We start from the raw sequence: 22134 nt of genomic DNA, 5'->3' as shown, positions 1-22134 counted from the left end.
GGATTAAACTCCATTTGCCATTTCTCTACCCAAATCTCCAACCTGTCTATGTCCTGCTGTATCCTCTAACAATACATTATCTGCCACTCCACCAACCTTGGTGTCATTCGCGAACTTACTAATCAGACCAGCTACATTTTCCTCCAAATCGTTTATGTGTACAAACAACAGAGGGCCCAGCACAGATCCCGGTGAAGCACCACTAGTCACAAACTTCCATTCATAAAACACCCTTCTACTGCTAATCTTTTCGTTCTGTGACCGAGCCAGTTCTGCATCTATTTGCATTGAAAGAATTCCTACAATTTCCCCCATCTATGCTTTTAGTACTAGTATACACGACTAGATATATTTATGCGCTAATGAATCACCAGCGGAGTAAGCAATTTTCATTAATATCCTCTAAAATCCCTGTCAATACTTTGATAATTTTTATTAAATCTCCTTCAATGTCCTCTGTTTAGTGGATTCAGTTTTGGTTTGCAACCTCTCATCATGTGAATCCTCTGAACTCTGGTATCATTCAAATCATTCTGGAATGTAACTTTTCATCAGCTTCAATGTTTGTTTTATAATTGGTTGTCTAAAATTGCACATTGTAATCTTGTTCAGATTCTTCATTACCTTCTTGCACGTATTTTCAATGTATGTATTAAAAACCCGAAATCAAATTTGTCATTTTTATGGTTAAGAATGTTGAGGATTTGTTTCTGCTTTATTTCCATAATACATTATAAATTCATGGAAAATAACTTAAGAATTCACATAAATTCAATTTCTTATTGATTATTTATTTTAATTTTTGCACATACTAACAGGGAGTGCTTCAGTCAACATTCTTCTTTACTGTATAGCTAGCGGTCTTCATCTTCTAACAATTTTTAAAAATTGAGCAATCCCAGTAACAAAATAGCCACAACAGGATTTTAAGATTATTTTGCACTTTTGAAAGACAATGAAATAAATTCAAACAGCTCTAGAATTGTAAATTGCTGGGGCAGGGATGGGGGGGAATCTGATTTCTAAGAGGCACGATAAAACATATTACCCCAGCAGTAAGTCATTAGCATTTTGACCTTTACAAATAATTGACAGAGATCTCTTTCATCTCATTCACAAGTTCTTACCAGGTGACTGCTGGGCTGCTAGTTTTGACGGGGATTATGCAGGCTAAAACAATCAGGATGATGGAATTGTTGGATTTTGCTCAGCACTAAAACACTGTTCATGTGGCACATCATGCATGAGCAACCTGTGTCGCCACCATTCTGTATGTTGCTCAACCTACAGGTACTGAAAGGAAAACCATTCTAATGCACAGGACCGTAAACTGTTCTTTCTGATCTTCTCCATATAGGAACTTCTTTTCAGGAGCATCATTAGCCTAGCTCATTTCCTGCTATAAAATGGCTTTGCTAACCATCTTCAATTCATGGTTTCTGGGTACGAATGTAATTAAGCAAAATTCCACACAAACCAATAGACTGTACAGTATACAGTGCAATGTTCCAACACTAAATAGTTCTCCCCCGCCTACGTTTTCACAAAAGATTGTGTTCCTCATAAATGGTGGTTTTTACATTCAGTCATAAATAACAGTAAGTACTGTACATTCTGATCCTAAATAACACCCTAAACCACTAACTCTAAACAAGAGCTTCATTGATGTTAGTGTTTTTTTTGTAATCAAAACACACGTGAGCAATGCCATTCTGAACATTATTCAAAGACTCTTTAAAAAAACATAGCAAGCATGTGTGCACAAAATTATATATATTACATATTGAAAAACTGCAAGCGCAGATTTTTAGATGATGTTACAATGCTCAATGAAGTAACAATGACTGAATCTACTGCAAGGGTATCATGTTCCACTGACTGTCAGTTGCAAATTAGTTTAAAATTAGTATATGAAGTGACTTTATTACTTTTGTTTGTAAGTATTCAGCATAACCATCAGCTTCTTTCATGCTACAGTACACATTTTAACTGGCAATGTTTCCAGTAGGAATAAAAGGTAAGAATTTTATGTTTTTCATATAGAGCAGCTCTCCTGTTAATCTGTCAGAATTGACGTTCTGACTATATGCACAGTAGTCCCACCTACTGATCTCATTTCTGAAGTAGTCTGTGACGTTCAGATCTGTTGTTGCATCTGATCATTTATTTCAGGAACATAAAGTAACAAAGAACTTTACCAAGGCTAAATTTGTTATGTTAGCCACATGTTAACTAACTTGAAGTAAGTTTCAACGCAAGAATTTTAATACCATAAGCATTCAGCATACAGTAAGGTCAACTGAGTGATATATTTATGCATATATGTGTGTGTATGTGTGGATGGTCAGCACATACTGTGATTATTTTATCTGGTCTACGCACACAAGATACTCGCTTGTGTTATTGTTGTGGTCAATACCATACATGATTATTTTAACTGCTCTATTCACAAACTACTTGCTTGTCATTGTTGTGGTCAATACCATACAATGTAATACACTGCTGCATCCTGACTACTAGTTTGACAGAAACATGTAAATCTGCAAGAATATCTGTGCTATACATAGCCAAGGTGGTTTTATTTCTGTTCATTAATTGATGCAATTCTGCAGTTGTATCACAGGTACAGCTTCAAGGCCCTTCTCTGCAATAGTTTTAAACTTTGCTGGGTCCAAGCAGGACAAATCTTTATACAACTGTTTGTGTTGTACAAAGCGTGATTCTAGTGACTGGACAATGAGATCCATTATTAGGTTAAACACATTTACTCGAAAATCAGCTAGAGAATCTGAGGAATTTCTTTCATCATCAATAAGCTCATCTGCCATTCTTTTCTTCTTCCTCTGCCTCTTAACTGGCAATGCTGTTTCTAACGCATCAATTTCCAATGTTTGATTTTCATCCATATTCATTTGCGAAATCCTGTCATTACATTTATTTACAAATTCCAAAGCCTTGCTGTGAACGTTATCAAATGTTCTTGTCTGTTCCTTCAACTTTGTTGTAGCTGAATCTACCAAACTCCATGCAGTAAACATATCTAAACCACTTGTCTGTAGATAACTTGATAACGGGGTTGTAGTTTCAAATATATACAAGTAAATGCTGTCAATATGGTTTCAAACTTTAGAAGACTTTGAAGTAAAACATTTGCTTCATGTTTTGTTTTTGCATCAAACTTTTCTGAATCTTGTATCATTGATAAGCATGTCAATAGATTTACAAAAGTACTGGCAGCGGCATCATCAAAACGCCCAAATATAGTTGTTGCTGCATTGGATTTTCCTGACCATCTGGTCTCACCAATTAGCTTTAATCGTTTCATTTTTTCTTGTCCTAGATGTTTTCCAACAACTTCTATCCATACAGCCATTCTCTTGTGTGATGCTTTCACAAAAGTTGCTATATTCTGGAGCAAATTGAAAAAAGAAACTGCAGGCACACAACATTTTGTTGTTTCAGTTATCACCAAATTCAAGACATGGGCATAGCACCATATATGAACAAGTTGATCAGCCACATCAGCAATTTTACTTTGTAAACCATTATACTGGCCATGGTAGCTTGCAGTGCCATCTGTGCTATCAGATAAACATTTTTGGGGGTCAATTTTAAGATGCTGTAATGTTTCAATCAATAGATCAAAAAGTCCCTGTCCTGTACCATCATTACTTGGAACAACTGAAAGTAGTCGCTCACAGATAATACCTTTAAGCACATACCGAATAATAATGCTAAACTGATCGATCTTGTGTTGAATCAACCTGAATAGAATAATATTTTGCTTGAGAAACTTCATGAATAATTCTTTCTTGTATCATATTCTTCATAATTTTGATTAACATGTTCATAGTTGTTTCACTCAGGTATGTAACAAGTCCACCACGGCCTTTACTTTGAGCCTTTCCTTGTTGCTCTAATCGTTTGATTCTTTGTTTAGACTTGTTTTGCACTGCAGAAACGTGAGCTGCCATAATGGGGTCATATTTTGCCATCAACTGCACTGTAGCTAAAAAATTGCCATGATTCAGAACCTCATTATCTAGAGTGTAGGCCGATTCATTTCGGTGACCTCGAAAAGGAAGTGCTTGCTTGCCTAACATCTTTATGATGTCTATAATCCTCATGACAATACTTCTCTGCTTCAATACTTCTTCTTTCCTTTTAATTAGTGATGCTGCAAAAAATTTATCTAAGGTGCCATCATTAACCACACTGATATATTGCTGAGCATTTCTGACATATATTGTTGTCGATTCATGTAAAGTCAAGCTCTGACTAATACGCCTGTAGTCACTAAAGTCACGTACAAAGGGTGATGGATTACAAGTGTTGGGAAACTCAAAGGCTAAGCAGTATGAACAATATAAGCATCTATTTTCTTTGTTATATGTTAGCCATTTTCTTGGGACTGAGTCATTCATAATGTTCCTCTCATACAAGCGAGCATCAAATGGCAGATCATCAAGTGGCTGAAGTGGATGATCAGCAAAAAACTGTTTTAGCTTTGCTCGTGATGGATATTGGAAGATTCCAGTAATTGATCTTTCATTTTCTTGCGTAGGTTCATTTACAGGATGTGCTTCAGAAACCAAGTCATTTATGCTTGAAGGAATATCTGATTCCCTGTCACTAGTTGAAGCTATGTGTTCAGATGTTGCAACTACAGGCAGTACAGATACCGGAACAAGGAAGCCATAAGAAATATTGGGCCTGGGTTGACTAGTAATGGATGCACTTATATTTGTCTCTCCATTCAAAGTACCTCTTCTCTGTTCTTGTAACTCGCATATCATTGCATCATCACCATGAGCATTGTTTCTTGCTTCTTGATTATTTGTTGCAGAACTGGATATTGATGTGGATTGTGCTTGTGGTATTATAAACTCTGTAATAGGCCTGCATCGCTTGGCTGATTCCTTCCTTTCTGCTTCATTTTGTTCTTTGCGTTTTAGTGACCCAGATTTATGCTTTTTCTTTTCCATGCTGGTAGGGGTAATATTCCTGAAATAAAACCTTAATTAAAAATAGCCCACATTGGGAAAAATTAATATTGATGATTGCAAGAATAACTTGAAGGAACGCCAGATAAACCCCTACTTGATAAAAAAATATAAAATAACTTACTTACACTTCAATAGGCTATGTTCATTAGTCAATACTACTGTGGCCTATGCAGCTTCAGAAGAGGAGATTATCCACTGTCCAGTGTTCACACCAGCAAGCAACTGAGACAACTGTTGAAACTTAGAAGTTTAGTCCGACTATAGTAAGACATTAAGAATCGTCCCACGACCAAAGTTAACATGTCCAGTTTGATACCAGTGTAGTGTTACAAGTCGCAACCCTTTGAGTTTACCGATCATGACTTATCACTTCAATATCTTTGACCTCATGATTCACGGTCAAAGGTACCGCTTCTCCTTTTCGGTGACCTCACGACCCTATGTACTGCTTGATATCCTTTCAAGTTGCCGACCATCTCAAATCACGAACTGTAACTTTATCTTTAAATTCACACACTCTTGCTGAAAACGTGGATTTCCAACTGTGTCCGACCCGGGTGAACCAGCCCCCCCCCCCCCCCCCCCCCCCCCCTCCCCCCACTCCTTTTTACATCCGTTTACACTGCTTTGTTCCTTCATACACCGAGTGATTATTTGTTTGTTTCTTTATTGCATTTTTATTTGGTATTGCTCTTTTTAAAAACAATTATATTTTATTAAGTTAGAATACAAATCTCAGGAAAGAAGTTGGAGATTTATTTATCTAATTAATTCTAATTTTTAAGGGCCCTTCAGAGATTCACGGGCCCCTTCTTGGCTCTCCGGGCCCCGGACCGATGTACCGGCTGAACCAAGACTACTGCTTGATATCCTTTGAAGTTGCCGACCATCTCAAATCACGAATTGTAACTTTATCTTTAAATTCACACACTCTTGCTGAAAACATGGAATTTCCTTAATTATGCCCGGGCCCCCCTACTCCACATCCTTCCACTACCTCCCCTGCTTCGTTCCTTTTCACGCACTGCTTATTTGTGTCCTGTTCTCTTGTCTTTCTTATTCCTTTTTATTACTAAAACAGTTGTCTGTGTTTGTTTCTTTATTGCATTTTTATTTGATATAGGGGGCCCACTTCATCAGGGGCCCACTTGCCATCGGGCAAGCTAACACCCTGGCCAGTCCGCCACTGGCCACAATCACGAATCGAGATCGGGCAGAGAATCGGGTGTCAGCCGAAAATAGAGGCTGCCGCCGAGCGCCCAAATGAGCGCCATGCTCCGATGTCTCAATGGCAGCTTGAATGCGTTCTACTCCGCGCACCAACATGGGCATGCAAAACGTACAGTAGCATTCATTAACAAATCATTAATGGGCCCGACATGGTAATCTCTGGCCTCCCACTGTGCTCCGCCTCTGCCAGGCTGAAGTGACGCCTTCGCGATTCTCTTGTAGTACTTAAAAACGGGGACTGGGTGCTGTGGCTGCTGAGGGATAGAGAGGTAAGGAAACTTTTCAAAGACATAACGGTGGGCTGACGGTTGTGCCGCTGGCTGGGGAGCATCTGCTACGGCAGGGATGGGGGGGGGGGGGGAAGTAGCGGGACCAGGGGCGCTCCAAGCCATTGCCGCGGCTGCAAGACAGTCATCTGGATATGCATTCCATTGGCTGTTCACTGTGTCTAGTAAATGTGCTGAACTCCACCGGCTGTCGGGCCACCCCACCTTGGAACCCTGAGACACCAGCTGCCCCACTAAAGGGATGGGCGTGGTCCAGTGCAGCTACTGGCCCACCAGGTGCTGGCACTCCTCAGTGAACCCATCCGAGGTGCTGCCGCACTGCAGAGGGAGAAGGGCAAGCGCACATCACACCCTGGACCCATGCCTTTGCCACACTCTGGCATACTGCCCCCTCAGCTAGCCAAACCCGCAGGATCACCAGTCGTCCCCAAGCCCCGCCTGCCCACTGCGCCCTGTTCCCATCCATCCTGCCCCAGAGAGGTGGGCACAACCCATGCATTGCAAAGAGGGCCCGCGACAAAACCACAGCTACGGTCCGAATGGGTGCCCAGTCTCCTTGCCCAGCCTTTCCCGTTAGCCCTGCCAGCACGCATGATTCTAAACATGGTGCCTGTCAGTGAGACTTGGTGGCATACATCCCAAACCAGGTGCCACCCTGCTGGCAGGATAGCACATGGCCCACCCAAGGAGGATACCCGAAGTAGGCCACAGCCACCGGTACCCCTGCCAGCAGGGGCGGGTGGGGGGGGGGGGGGGTTAGAGCCTCTCCCGGTGCCAGGCATCAATGGGGCCAAGGGCGCGATATGGACAGCAGTGTCGGGAAGAATGGCCGGAGGTGGGGGTGGTGAGACATGCAGAAGCAGCGGCTGTAGTGCAGGCCAGGGCCAGCGCATCACCTGTTGGACCTGGATGGGTATGGGAATACTCAGTATGCTAACACATCTGCCCTTTACCCCTGCAGGCAATGGGTTTAGGAGTCCAGCCAAGATGGTTAGCATCTGCCTGGCTGCGGCAGCCCGCTCAGACATGATGAGACTGTATGAGCAGAAGCTGCTCTGGGAGCACCCTACAGAACAGGAGCCCAGGGGCCAGCTGGTGAGGCTGGAGAGTCGGCTGTCCAGCAGTCCAAAGAGGAGATGGGAAGGAGGCGACGCATCAGGCCCCATGTTTATCAGCAGTACCTGTCCTTCGAGATCCTGCCGGACTGAGCATGTCTCCGACGACTGTGCCTGAGCAGGGAGACAGTGCGACATCTGTGCAGATGATGGAGCACCTGGAATCATGAGAGGATGGGAGAAGAAACCTGCTTCCGGTGGCCATTAAGTTGACGGTCGCCCTGAACCTTTTTGCCATGGGGTCATTCCAGACGCTAAGCAGAGACCTATCTGGGATCTCGCAGATGTCCATTCAAAGGTGCATCCATGCTGTCATGGATTCCCCATATGCCCGAGTGGCACAATTCATCAACTTCAGTCTGGATCGAGCCCACCAGGTTTCCCAGGCAGCGGGATTCACCGTCATCGCAGATATGCCCCAGGCCCAGAGGTGATAGATGACTATTGTAATGCTCTTATTGCTGGTCTTCTTACTTCATTCTTTATCTACAACATGTCCAAAACATTGCCATACACAGGTTATCACACACTAAGTTCCACTTGCTGATCACCATCTTTGTAGATCTACATTCATTATCAGTCCTCTCACAAGTCCAATTTAAAACCTTACCCGTTGAATCCTTAGCATTGAAATAGTGGAGCCAATTTTCCGACCATTATGCGCCTGCTGCAAATCCCGCTATGTCGGGAAAATTCTGGGAGAGGACTGAAACAGAATTTGGGCTGGACACCAAACTGTTTGCGATGTGCCTGGGCCATCCCAGCAGATGTAATCAGGTTCATGCCCAATAAGGGTATGAACCTGATTACCATCATTTACATGGATTTCGGAGACCCCCACTGAGAGACATCATTTCAGAGACCCCATATCAGAGACCCCACTGTAATACCTGACAGACAGCCAGGTGTCTGAATTTTCATTTTGCTTCATACTAGTTTCTCAAGTACCCTGCTTTGAAGCTAACCATAATGTTAATGAACATTTAACTGAGTGACAGGTGCGCATCACATCAAAAGAAGTTAAGTGTTTTCTGCTGAGAAAAAGAGGAAGTGAAAGCACTTATCTCCTGGACGTTTAAAAACATATGGTTAGCTTCATAGCAGGTCACTTGCGATGCATTCAAGGGCGAATGGAAATGAAAATATACAATCCAGACTCCTGGCTGAATGGAAGCTTTTATCCTGTCAGTTGCAGCTTACTAAAAGCTATTTATCTTTGAAAGTGAATATAAACTTCACAGATCAAAAGGATCTGAGGAGGTTTAAGTCCTTGTGATATATTTTGGCTTTCTATAAAGTAACACCTGTTGCTTTCAGTACTTTTGTCTGAGGCAGTAGGTGTAGGGCTGGTAAGTGAAAATGCAGCGATTTTTCACTATTCTGCTTGGATTGCTCTTTAGCTTCAAGGCAGGGGTGACTATGGGGGTGAGTGGGGCACCTCTTGACATAGTGAGCCTTCGATGAGGGGTCGGTGGGGGAGAAATCGGGTCGTCCTCATGCGTGCATGCTGTGAGGGGGAATGACCTGTAATTCCCAGGAGTTTGGGGGAGAATGCCCCTATTTGTCAGCAGGGCTGGGGGGCAGGATTTGAATCCCGGAAGCTCACCTCCATTCATACATTTGCATGGAAAAGGAGAGGGAACCACTCTTGGGCGCTGCTCCTCACGTCAGTGCAGGCCAGGAGCGATTCTACTCTGGCGGGAGAACTTAGTCTCCAAATGGAGAATCCAGTCCCTGGTCTTAACCTGACTGTTTGCAACTTTTGCTTCATGCTTGACATTAAGGTGAGTTTCAGATTCCATATTTTCTGTCACAAAGACAGCTTTCTTGCACTCCTGCAAACCTTCACACCAGTCTCAGAATCGTCATGGTTAAAACCCTAATGCTTTCACCGCCATAAGACGACTACTTTAATGCTCTTATTGCTGGTCTTCTTACTCCATTCTTTATCTACAACATGTCCAAAACTTTGCCACATACAGGTTATCAACGCTAAGTTCTGCTTGCTGATCACCATCTCAGTAGACCTACATTCACTACCAGCCCTCCCACATGTTCAATTTAAAATCTTACCCTTTGAATACTTACACAGCATTCTTCCATATTTCTGCACACTAACCCATATCCCTGTACTCACTCGCAGCCAGCCCCACCTGCATTTTCCTGAAGATTCTGTATTCCAATATAATGATATTTATATATGTAGATAAGTAAAGGGATAATTATTACATCTCAGTATAACACAATCGCTAGACTGCATCACTGGATGCTACTATAAATATGAGAATTTAGAGGATCTTGGTCTCTTCCAACCAGGAGTGACTAGACAGTAGAGTGTAAGAGAGATAGATCGCAGCATAGTTTCGCACATGCAGTTTAAATTAGTTAATACTTTAATATAGGTTACTTGTTTACTAGTTATAGTTCTGTGGTGTGTGCAAACTCAATATTATTCAATTGTTACTCAACAAATCAGTTTTGCTTTCAGTTGAAGATTGGTGGTTTCATCAGAATCACACCATCAGACCATTCTGGATTACGCAGCAAAGAGTAACGAGATATGTTACCAAAGAGTAATATAACACCCAACACTTGTGTATCTTCAACAGCATAATCAACCAGCCATTAACACCCAGACTCTGAAATTCCTTATCTAAACTTCTCTATCTCCTCTTTGAAATTTCTTCTCAAAACTAAATTTGATCACCTTCCTAATGTCTCCCTTCCTGTTTTGGTGTAAATTTTCTTCATGCAAAGCTCCTTGAGAACCGCTTTAATATTAGGCGCACATTTTCCAGTCCCACCTACCATGGGCAACATTTAAAGGTTCATTTAAAGACCATTTAAAGGTACGTTGACTTTGGGTACAATTTCCGATCTCGGGGCATCGTGTGCGCACTAAATCCATCCTTAATGTCAGAGAGAGCAAGTTTAATTCCGAGTTAGAAGGTAATGGATACAAACCCCACTCCAGCCGGAGTGAGATTTCAGCCAGAGTGAAGGTATTGAGAATTTGGAGCTGAAGGAAAATTCGATGCTGAGGGAAAAGAGGTGCTCATAATCGGGAGGAGTGAAGAGCCGGACCTACGAGGGACACTCGAGCGCAAGTGAGAGATAGAAAGAAATCAAAACGTGACGTCACAGCCAGCAGGTAAGTGATTGGCTGGTGACTGGTAGATTTTTCTTTCTTCTCTTGGCATTGTTGTTCGAAGCTAACTTAAGGGTTAAGTCATGGCAGGGCCCGTGCCATGCTCCTCTTGTGCAAACTTGGAATTCAGGGACCCTTCTGGAGTCCATGGCTCCTTCAGGTGCAAGAAGTGTGTCCAACTGCAGCTCCTGTTAGACCATTTGATGGCTCTGGAGCTGCAGATGGATTCACTTTGGAGCGTCCACGATGCTGAAGTCGTCGTGGATAGCACGTTCAGTGAGTTGGTCACATAGCAGTTAAAAATTACTGAGAGAGATAGGACATAGGTGACCACCAGACAGAGGAAGAGTAGGATGGCAGTGTAGAGGTCCCCTGCGGTCATCTCCCTCCAAAACAGATATACCGTTTTGGATACTGTTGGGGGAGATGGCTCACCAGGGGAGGGTGGCAGCAGCCAGGTTCATGGCACCATGGCTGGCTCTGCAGGAGGGCAGGAAAAAGAGTGGCAGAGCTATAGTAATAGTGGACTCAATGGTAAGGGGAATAGACAGGCGTTTCTGCAGACGCAAACAAGACTCGAGGATGGTATGTTGCCTCCCTGGTGCAAGGTTCAAGGATTTCTCGGAGCGGCTGCTTGAATGGAAAGAAATTTGGTCAGTGTATTCAGGAGGAATTTCTCATTTAGTATATGGATGGCCGATTAGAAAGGGGGAAAAGCTTGACCGCCTCTTGGGAAATAAGGAAAGGCAGGTGACAGAAGTGTCAGTGAGAGATCACTTTGGGACCAGTGACCATAATTCCATTAGTTTTAAGATAACTATGGAGAATTATAGATCTGGCCCAAAAGTTAAAATTCTAAATTGGAGCATGGCCAATTTTGATGGTATTAGACAGAAACTTTCAAAAATTAATTGGGGGAATTGTTGGCAGGCAAAGGGACAGCTGGTAAGTGGGAGGCTTTCAAAAGTGTGTTAACCACGGTTCAGGGTAAGCACATTCTTTTTAGAGATAAAGGGCAAGGCTGGTAGAAATAGGGATCACTGGATGACTCAGGATATTGAGGCCCTGGTCAAAAAGGAGGAGGAGGCATGGGCCATTCATAGGCAGCTGGGATCAAGTAAATCCCTTGCCCTTGAAGAGTATCGAGGCTGTAGGAGTAGAGTAAGAGAGAAATCATAGGGGACAAGAGATTTCTTGGGCCGATAAGGGAAAGGAGAATCCAAAGAGCTTGTACAAATACATAAAGGGCCTCTTGAGGATCTATAAGGTCATCTATGTGCGGATCCACAAGAGATGGGGGAGATCCCAAATGAATATTTCTCATCGGTATTTACCATTGAGAAAGCATGGATGTTAGGGAACTTGGGGAAATAAATAGCGATGTCTTGAGGAGTGTAAATATTTCAGAGAAGGAAGTTTTGGAAGTCTTAAAGCGCAGAAAGTAGATAAATCCCTGGGACCTGATGAAGTGTATCCCAGGACGTTGTGGGAGGCTAAGGAGGAAATTGCGGGTCCTCGAGCACAGATATTTGAATCGTCGACAACCACAGGTGAGGTGCCTCAAGATTGGAGGGTAACAAATGTTGTGCCTTTAAGAGGGGCCGCAGGGAAAAGCCTGGGAACTACAGACCGGTGAGCCTAACTTCTGTGGTGGGTAAGTTGTTGAAAGATATTTTGAGAGACAGGATCTACAGGCTTTTGGAGAGGCAAAGAATGATTAGGGACAGTCAGCATGGCTTTGCGAGTGGAATATCATGTCTCACAAATTTGATTTAGTTTTTTGAAGGGGTAACCATCAAGGTAGATGTTGACGTTGTCTACATGGACTTTATCAAGGCCTTTGACAAGGAATCACTTGGTAGGTTGTTGCATAAGTTAAATCTCATGGGATCCAGGGTGAGGTAGCCAACTGGATACAAAATTGGCTTGATGACAGAAGACAAAGGGTGGTTGTAGAGGGTTGTTTTTTCAAACTGGAGGCCTGTGACCAGTGGTGTGCCTCAGAGATCAGTGCTGGGTCCACTGTTATTTGTTATTTATATCAATGATTTGGTTGAGAATTTAGGAGGCATGGAATACTTGGAATACTGTGTACAGTTCTGGGCACCCTATTATAGAAAGGATATTATTAAACTAGAAAGTGTGCAGAAAAGATTTACTAGGATGCTACCGGGACTTGATGGTTTGAATTATAAGGAGAGGCTGGGTAGATAGACAGTTATATGGGTAAGATGGGTACAGAGGGATATGGGCCAAATGCAGGCAATTGAGACTAGCTTAGTGGTAACAACTGGGCGGCATGGACAAGTTGGCCCCAAGGGCTTGTTCCCGTGCTGTAAACCTCTATGACTCTATGGTGGAGGGAGTGCTGCACTATCAGAGGTCCTATCTCTCAGATGAAATGCTTAACCAAGACCATGCCTGCCACTTCAGGTGCACATGAAAATTCTCTCTCTACTATTTGAAGAGCAGGTGTTTGCCTGGCACCCTGGCCAACACCTATCCCTCAACCAACAATGAAAACAGATGATATGGTCATTTATTTCATTGCAGGTTGAAGGAATTTGCTGTGTACATTTTGTACACATTTTGTTGTGTTTCCAGCCTTACAATCATATTTTCAAAAGTAGTTCATTGCCTGCATGTCCTGAATTTGTGAATGCATCATTCAAATGCAAGTTTACATTTTTTCTTCCCAAATTATTGCCGTGATTTTAATTTATGTACTTCGGAATTCCATGTCCCCAAAAGGTCATATTTATAAACTGTAGTGTAAAAATTCATATAGATTTGGTGCTATGTGGCATTTTTGTGACTGTTATGTTCCCCAGAGTACAAACTTTTTAAATCTGTCTAAACATGTCTGAAAAGCTTTCATGGGGCTATGCACCATTGTAGCGACACCACTAATTATCAAGCAAAGACATGCAAATTATACAGAACACCAGCTAATGTAAAGACCCGCTTTCAACACCCACACATACTGCAGAGCTATTTCCTGCAGGCTTGAAACTATGTCGTCTATGGCTGTGAACCTGAAGCAGCTTGTTTTATAAGAAAACTGCACTTAAATCAGATGAACAATAAACATCTATTTCTTACAGTTTAAAAAAAACAAAGCTTAAACGTCCGAGGCGGCATCATTCAATTGATGTTGCAGTGAATTTTGCTGTTAATTGCTGAAAATTCCTATGTTACTGATGTGAGTAATTTTAGAAAGCACTCTTTTCAGCTTTATCTATTGGTAATACCAATATTAAAGTGCACGTTACAACATAATAAAAAGAAGCAAATAAATCAAAAATGAAAGCAGAGCATTCTGGGATTTTGCAGGTCAACATCTGAATGAGGGAGTAGGGTGGATAACATTTCTGGTTGGACAGTTTAACAGGTCAATATCGATGAAGAGTATCATCCAAAAAGCTAACTTCTATTTCTCCTTCAGATACTGATGCGTTTTCTGTTTTTATTTCGCAAAAGAATGTGATTTTTAAAAAATATTTTACATGTCTCCCATTGTTTTGTGCAATGCATGGTCACATCACTACACAAATTAATCCCAACAAACTTGGAGCAGATTCGAGGCAGCAACATGAATTTAATTTGCGATTGGACTGGATATAATAGATTTGCAACATTTGAGCATTTCATTCACAACTTTTATGACGAAAAGATTTTTTAATAACACTAAACGAACTGCATATTTAACAGTTATGTCCGCTAGGTGTATGGAATAAATGTCCATAGATCTAATTCATTTGTCTCGGTCAGCTTCAGAAACAGACTTTTGATATGTTTTGCTACCTCTAAGATCCTGAATACTACTAAACAATAATAATTAAGTCAGAGCAAATCCTACCTCAACAATATCTGAATTTGTTCGACTCTCATGTGGTTCGTTGTACTCTGTATATTTCAACAGTACTTTGTCCATATCGGTGCTGGCATACTGGAACAGTTTATTAGTGCTGTTAAAGATGATCAGAGCAATCTCACAGTCGCACAGAACACTTAGCTCATAAGCCTTCTTCATTAACCCAAACTTCCTCTTGGTAAATGTCACCTGTAGAAGACATAAAAGCAGATTGAAGTCTGAGAATACACATTCTGTAAATGTTCAAAAATCATAGGATTCTCAAGCATTTCCAGTAAGTTGTCCCTATTATTATGTACTACTATAATCACATTCTAGAAACAGTTAGTCCAATATTGAGCAAAAGATTGAAAATCTCACACAATAGATGGAATATCAAAAGTCATAATTTCTTGAGCATAATTATACCTTTACACTCAGGGCTGTTATTGACAATATTAATGAACCAGAGGTCACAAACTTTAGCCGATGGCACTAATTTTTTTTACATGATATTATTAACCCTGAAATGTACAAAATGCGAAATTATGATCATGAAGCGCCTGATTTTTGGGTGCCACAACTGCCCTCAGGCTTCCAAAATGGCATCCACATCATACGTGCACACCTGAAAGGAGAATCACACTGGATACCACATTGGTGAGGACATTAACTGGGCACAGTGAACGTCCAATTATAGTACACAGAGTAGGCAAACCACAATGTTAATCAACGTACAATCAGCCCTGCTATTTTGGTACTCATGGAGCCAAATCTCCCAAAGGAATGGCAATCACCATTGGATTGTCACTCCTCTCCTATTTATTTACCTTGCACCGGAGCGCCGCATTTATTGCCCAGACTTCTGAACCGGGCCGCTTGGAAATGTGGAGCACAGAGTCTCTTTCGTAGTGCACGAGAGGGATTGGGGGGGGGGGGGGGGGGGGGGGGGGGGGGGAGGAGAGGAGGTCGGAGGGGTGGTCGGAGGGGGGGGGGGGGGAGGAGAGGAGGTCGGAGGGGTGGTCGGAGGGGGGGGGGGAGGAGGTCGGGGTGGTCGGGGGTGGTCGGAGGTGGGGGGGGGTGGGGGGGGTGGTCGGAGGTGGGGGGGTGGTCGGGGCTGGGTAGTCAGGGACAGGCAGTGGTCAATGGTGTGTCGTCAGATGGTCGGCAGGATACTCAAAAGTGGGAAGGTGCAAGGGTAGTCTGGGATTCAGGGATAGTCTAGTGTTGGGTGGGTTATCAGTGGTTGGGGACCGTCTTGGATTCAGGGGCTAGTCATGGTTTCAGGGGGTAGTTGGGGGAAGATGTGTGGTCAGAGGAAGGTAGTTGTGGGTCAGTAGTATAGTTATGCTTGAGTTAGAACTAGTTTTAATCCTCTGGTAAGTGAATGGGAACCATCCAAAGTCTCCGACTTTAACTTTCAGTTTCAGAGGGATGCAGATGCAGGGGAATTGCCCATTGGAAATTGAAACTTCCCAGGCAATTCCCGCAGAGTCCACACAATGGGACTTCTGAGAGGTTCCCTAGCATATTTTCCAGGGTACCTCTGGGTTAAAATACCCCAAGAGATCAGAAGGTCTGGATCATTGAATCATAAAATGGTTGCAGCACAGAAGGAGGCCATTCAGCCTCTGCCGGCTCTCTGCAAGAGCAATTCTAAAGCTCCATTCCGCCGTCTTTTCCCCAAAATCCTGCGATTTCTTTCTGTCCAGATAATTATCCAATTATCTTTCGAAAGCCACAATTGAATCTCCTCCACCACCCTCTCAGACAGTGCATTGCAGATCCAAACTTCTTGCTGCATGAAATGGATTTCCCTTATCGCTTCTTTGACCTTAAATCGGTGTTTGTAGTTCTACATCCTTCCATGGAAATAATTTCTCCCTACCTACTCGGTCCAGGAACTTTATGATTTTGAAAACCTCTATCAAATATCAACTTTCTCTTCTCCAAGGAGAACAATCACAACTTCTCTAATCCATCCATGTAAGGTAAGTTCTTCATCTGCAACCATATAGTGATTTTTTTCTGCACCTTCTAGAATGCCTTCACATCCTTCCTAAAGTATGGTACCCAGAACTGGATACAATATTCCAATACAATATTGAAGCAAATTGGTCTTTTATACAGGCTTCTCGTAATTTCCTTTCTTTTGTACTCTATGCCTCCATTTATAAAACCAAGAATCCTATTTCATAGAATCCCTACAGTGCTAGGGACACAGGTTTAATTCCAACCTTGGGCAGAAGGAGGCCATTCAGCCCATTGAGTCTGCAACATGCCTCTAAAAGAGCACCCTACCGAAGCCCACTACCCAGCCCTATCCCCATAACCACACTTAACCTGCACATCCCTGGACACTAAGGCAATTTAGCATGGCCAATCCACCTAACCTGCACATCTTTGGACTGTGACCTAACCTGCACATCTTTGGAAACCGGTACACCTGGAGGAAACCCACGCAGACAAAAGAACATAAGAACTAGGAGCAGGAGTAGGCCATCTGGCCCCTCGGGCCTGCTCCACCATTCAATGAGATCATGGCTGATCTTTTGTGGACTCAGCTCCACTTTCCGGCCTGGACACCATAACCCTTAATCCCTTTATTCTTCAAAAAACTATCTATCTTTATCTTAAAATGGGGACATGGGGAGAAAGTGCAAGTTCCACACAGACAGTCACCCAAGGTTGGAATTAAACCTGGGTCCCTAGCGCTGCGAGGCAGCTGTGCTAACCACTGTGCCACCGCGCTGCCCCGAGCTTTATTAACAACTCCCTCAACATGCCATCCTTAAGGATCTGTGCAGTTATACCCCCTGGTCCTCTGCTCATGGACCCACTTTAGAATTGTACCCTTTATTTTATGCTGCTTCTCTTCAATCTTCCAACCAAAATTAATCACTGAACACTTCTCTGCATTATATTTCATCTGCCACTGGTCAGCCCATTCCACCAGCCTGTCTATGTCTGCCCATTTAAAATTTAACATTATCATTCTTCGTTCCATATACTTCCAAGTCTAGTGCCATCCTCAAATTTTGACATGGTGTCCTGTACAGCCAAGTCTAGATCATCAGTATATAGCAAAGAAAAGCAGGAATCCTAACACTGCCCTCTGAGAAATCTAAACAAAAACTTTTCTCCTGTCCAAAAAAAACAACTATTTACCACAATACTCTCATGTTGCCTGTCACTCAGTCAATTTTGTATCCACACTGCGACTGCCCATTTCATCCAATAAGCTCTAACTTTGCTCATATGTCTGTTATGTGAACGTTACCAAATAACTTTTGGAAATCCATGTACACCACATCAACCACATTAGCATTAAACATCTTCTGTTACCTCATCAAAAGACTCAGGCAAGATAGTTAATCACATTTAAAGAAACATAGAAAATAGGAACAGGAGTAGTCCATTCGGTTCTTTGAGCCTACTACACCATTCATCAAGATCATAGCTGATCATCCAACTCAGTATCCTGTTCCTGCTTTCCCCCCATATCCTTTGATTGCTTTATCCCCAAAATTAGTCCCAAGAGCTATATCTAACTCCCTCTTGAAAGCACTCAATGTTTTGGCCTCAACTACGTCCTGTGGTAGTGATTTCCACAGGCTCACCACTCTCTGGGTGAAAAGATTTCTCCTCATCCCAGCCCTAAATGGTTTATCCCTTATCATTGAACTGCGACCCCTGGTTCTGGACTCTCCCACCGTTGGAAACATCCTCCCTGCATCTACCCTCTCTAGTCCCATTAGAATTTTATAGATTTATGTTAGAACCCCCCTCAAATCTTCTAAATGCCTGCAAATATAAAACAAACTGACTCAATCTGTCCTCAAACATCAATTCTGCCATCCCAGGAATCAGTCTGGTAAACCTTCACTGTACTCCCTCTATAGCATGAACATCCTTCCTCAGATAAGAAGACCAAAACAGCACACAATATTCCAGGTGTGAACTCACCAAGACATTCCTTCTCCTGTATCCAAATCTTCTCACTATGAATGGCAACATACCATTTGCTTTCTTTGCCACCTGCCTCACCTGCATGCTTACTAGTGACTGGTGTATAAAGGCTCCCAGATCCTGTTGCACATTCCCCTCTCTTTAGTCTATAATCATTCACATAATAACCTGTCTTCCTGCTTTTGTTACCAAAGTGGCTAACCTCACATTTATCCACATTATTATGCATTCACCATGTATTTGCCCACTTACTCATCCTGTCCAAATCACACTGAAGGATTTCTGCACCTCCTCACAGCTCACCGTCCCACCCAGCTTTGTATCATCTGCAAATTTGGAGATATTACATTTAGTTCCCTCATCTAACTCCTTAATATATACTGTGAATAGCTGGGGTCCTCGTACTGATCCCTACGGCATGCCACTAGTCACTGCCTGCCATTTGGAAATAGATCAGTTTATTCCTAATCTTTGTTTCCTGTCTGCCAACTAGTTTTCTATCCATCGCAAACACTGCGCACAATCCCATGAGCTCTAACTTTATACTCTAATCACTTATGTGGGATTTTATCGAAAGCCTTTTGAAAGTTCAAATAAACCACATCCACTGGCTCTCCCTCGTCAACTCAATTAGTTGCATCCTTAACGAATTCCAATAGATTTGTCAAGCATGATTTCCCTTTCATAAATTCATGTTGACTCTGTGCGATTCTGCCACTAATTTGCAAGTGCTCTGCTACTAAATCTTTTATAATAGGCTATAGCACTTTCCCCACGACCGATGTCAGGTTGACTTGTCTGTTGCTCCCTGTTTTCTCTCTCCCTCCCTTTTCATACAGTGCAGAGGGAGGCTATCCGGCCCATCGAGTCTGCACCGACCCACTTAAGCCCCCACTTCCACCCCATAACCGTAACCCAATAACCCCTCCTACCCTTTTTTTTTTGGTCACTAAGGGCAATTTATCATGGCCAATCCACCTAATCTGCACGTCTTTGGGCTGTGGGAGGAAACCGGAGCACCGGGAGGAAACCAACGCAGACACGGGGAGAACATGCAGACTCCGCACAGACAGTAACCCAGCGGGGAATCAAACCTGAGACCCTAGCACTGTGAAGCCAGAGTGTTATCCACTAGTGCTACCATGCTGCCCAACCTGTAAGAACTGTTCCAGAGTCTACAGAGTCGATGTGCTTTCCACGATACTCTCCACCTCGCAGGTGTTCCAGAGTGTCCTCAGCCGCCGCTCCATCTCCAAAATCCAGGCTTCCAGGACTGCAGCAAGAGACACTTCCTGCATACACACTGGCCCGGGTAACTGGAAATGTTCTCAGTTTCCCACATAGGACAATAGGAGCACACCACGACTTTGAGCTTTCCTGCCATGACTTAGCCCTTTGAATTAAACCTTTTTGAAGATACTAAAAACCAAATAATATCAAATCGCTCTCGCATTCTTCTTCCCTGGTCCTCAGTACTATAGAATATAACCCTTACAAACTATAGACCACAAAATACAGATCATACAAACTATAAAGCCTTCACATATTTGTGCGGGATTTACCTTAATTAATCTGCATTTGCCTCATGTGATTGCTAATTTTGTCTAGCACTATCATTTCTAAAAGATTCTGCAGCACTGAAGTTAAATTGCTTGGTTTGTAGTTGCTTATATTATCCTTACACCCAGTCAATGTTCTCCCTTCACCTCAAACAACTGAACACATATTCAGTGACATCTCCCCAGCACTATTTAACAAAAAGTGATTATTAACTATTTACAGGTTGATTGGTTGCTCAGTGAATGTTGTGTAATCTGTTTGGGTCATACAGCTGCCAATGTGTGGAAACTGTGAGCTGTGGAGTGGAATTTAATGGGTGAGTGAATGGTGGGCCTGACCACTGACTGGCAAGCCAGTGACACCTAAAGCCATTCTGGGCCCAAACCCCTCAGCTTGTTTAGTATCACTCAGGCACTTATCTGATCTGTGTGGGGACAAATCCTCGTCATCCTCAGAGAGAAATATCCCACCTCTCAAGAGTTTCTAGCCCTCCACTCTCCATTAATGGCAGCACGACTGGGGGCGGTGAAAACTGGTTGTAATGCAGGAGGCCAAGGATGCTGGATTGTCATGGAAGCCTGGAGTAATGGGAAGTGAGGTGGATTTGTCAGGGACTGTCAGGGACTGTCAGGGAGGCACTCGCGAGGTATGGGTGAGAGGAGGGTTTAATGGTTAGGACAGGCAGGGAAATTCACCCATTGGTCCCCATTGGGAACAAGCTGCCCAGGTGCCTGGGATCTCCCCACCATGCTGCAGACATACTCATCGGGGATCTGGTGTTGTATGACTTCTTATTAAATGTCTAAGTAACGTGGTAGGAAATAGGAATAAAAAGAAAAGAACAATAGACCAAATCATTGTGAATGTAGATGGTGTACAATACTCTGTGCACTTTTTAAGTGGTGGACAAAAATCATGCACTCGGATTGCACAAGCACAGCCCTTTGCATAGTTTGTCTCAGTAAACGTTCCAGCTACTATTGTTCACACAATTTTGTTTTCTTTTTGGAAAAGTTTAGCCCTTGAAAAACATTTTGTTAAAAATATTTACATTTTCTCATTTGACTAATTCCATTCTTTGCTTTCAGAAAAATCTTTAATAATTAAAGTAAAAAAATGAACGCATCAGAACTTTAATGTTGACATGCTTTTAAAGTTACAATTCAGCAGAAAACAACTTGCCTACACTTTTAAACCTCCTACTAATTGACAGAAATTAATATGAGCTTTTTTCCCTGTTACTTGCATTTTCATTTGCACAGGAGTTGGCTAATCAGCAGAACAAGCTATCAAATCACACTTTAATTAGGCGCACTACAATGTTAGGTGACGGATAGATGGATGCAAACTGAAATGCCTGTGATAACTGTCTATGCATTTGAGCCATGTGATGCGATAATGACTTTCAGTAATAAAAATACACATTTAGATCGCAGTCTTATTGTTGTAATGTAGTACATAATGAATTGGGATAAATGACCATGATTATTAATAATATTCTGGACCACTTAAAGGAAGGAAGGAAGAATAATTGCACAATACATAGAATGAACTAATTTTACATTCTTGAAGCAGTTTCCATTATTGGCAGTGATAGAAAGATCATAAAAGGCAAGGAACGAGAAATGGCCATTTGGCCCATCAAGTTAATATGTAAGCTAGTCTTTTGTAAATATAAGCTAGTCTTTTATAAGACTCCAGCTCATCCAATTTCTCTCCTGAGAAAAAGCATGGTGTAAATATTTGATAATCAGGCAAGCCTCCAACATTCATCCTTTCTCATATCTCTACTATTTAACCTTGATTTTTACTTAGCAAAAGAACATTTCCACCTTACCTCAGCAACATAGGAATCATTAGCACAGATCATGTTCTATGGTCCTTCTTGGGGTTTGAGTGCACTACACCACAAAACAATATAAACTTTGAGCAGGGAGGCTTAGTTCTGACTCAGACTGATCTGCAA

The 22134-nt window shown here is 42.5% G+C and overlaps 1 protein-coding gene across 15 annotated transcripts in view; it reads right to left on the bottom strand.

Moving 5' to 3' along the window:
* mef2cb (myocyte enhancer factor 2cb) overlaps positions 1-22134 on the bottom strand; it is a 302736-nt gene that overhangs the window by 99837 nt on the left and 180765 nt on the right. For 14 of the 15 annotated variants that reach the window (XM_038805302.1, XM_038805303.1, XM_038805315.1 and 11 more), the window contains one exon: positions 14646-14849. The exons of the other annotated variant lie outside the window; for it this stretch is intronic. In XM_038805302.1, the coding sequence (XP_038661230.1) occupies positions 14646-14849 (204 nt within the window). The remainder of the gene's footprint in view (positions 1-14645; positions 14850-22134) is intronic. 15 annotated transcript variants of the gene reach the window in all.

This window comes from Scyliorhinus canicula, chromosome 8 (assembly GCF_902713615.1).
Source record: "Scyliorhinus canicula chromosome 8, sScyCan1.1, whole genome shotgun sequence".
In the NCBI taxonomy this organism is placed as follows: domain Eukaryota; kingdom Metazoa; phylum Chordata; class Chondrichthyes; order Carcharhiniformes; family Scyliorhinidae; genus Scyliorhinus; species Scyliorhinus canicula.
Note: the sequence above shows the minus strand (reverse complement) of the source record. Positions and strands in the feature narration are given on the sequence as shown.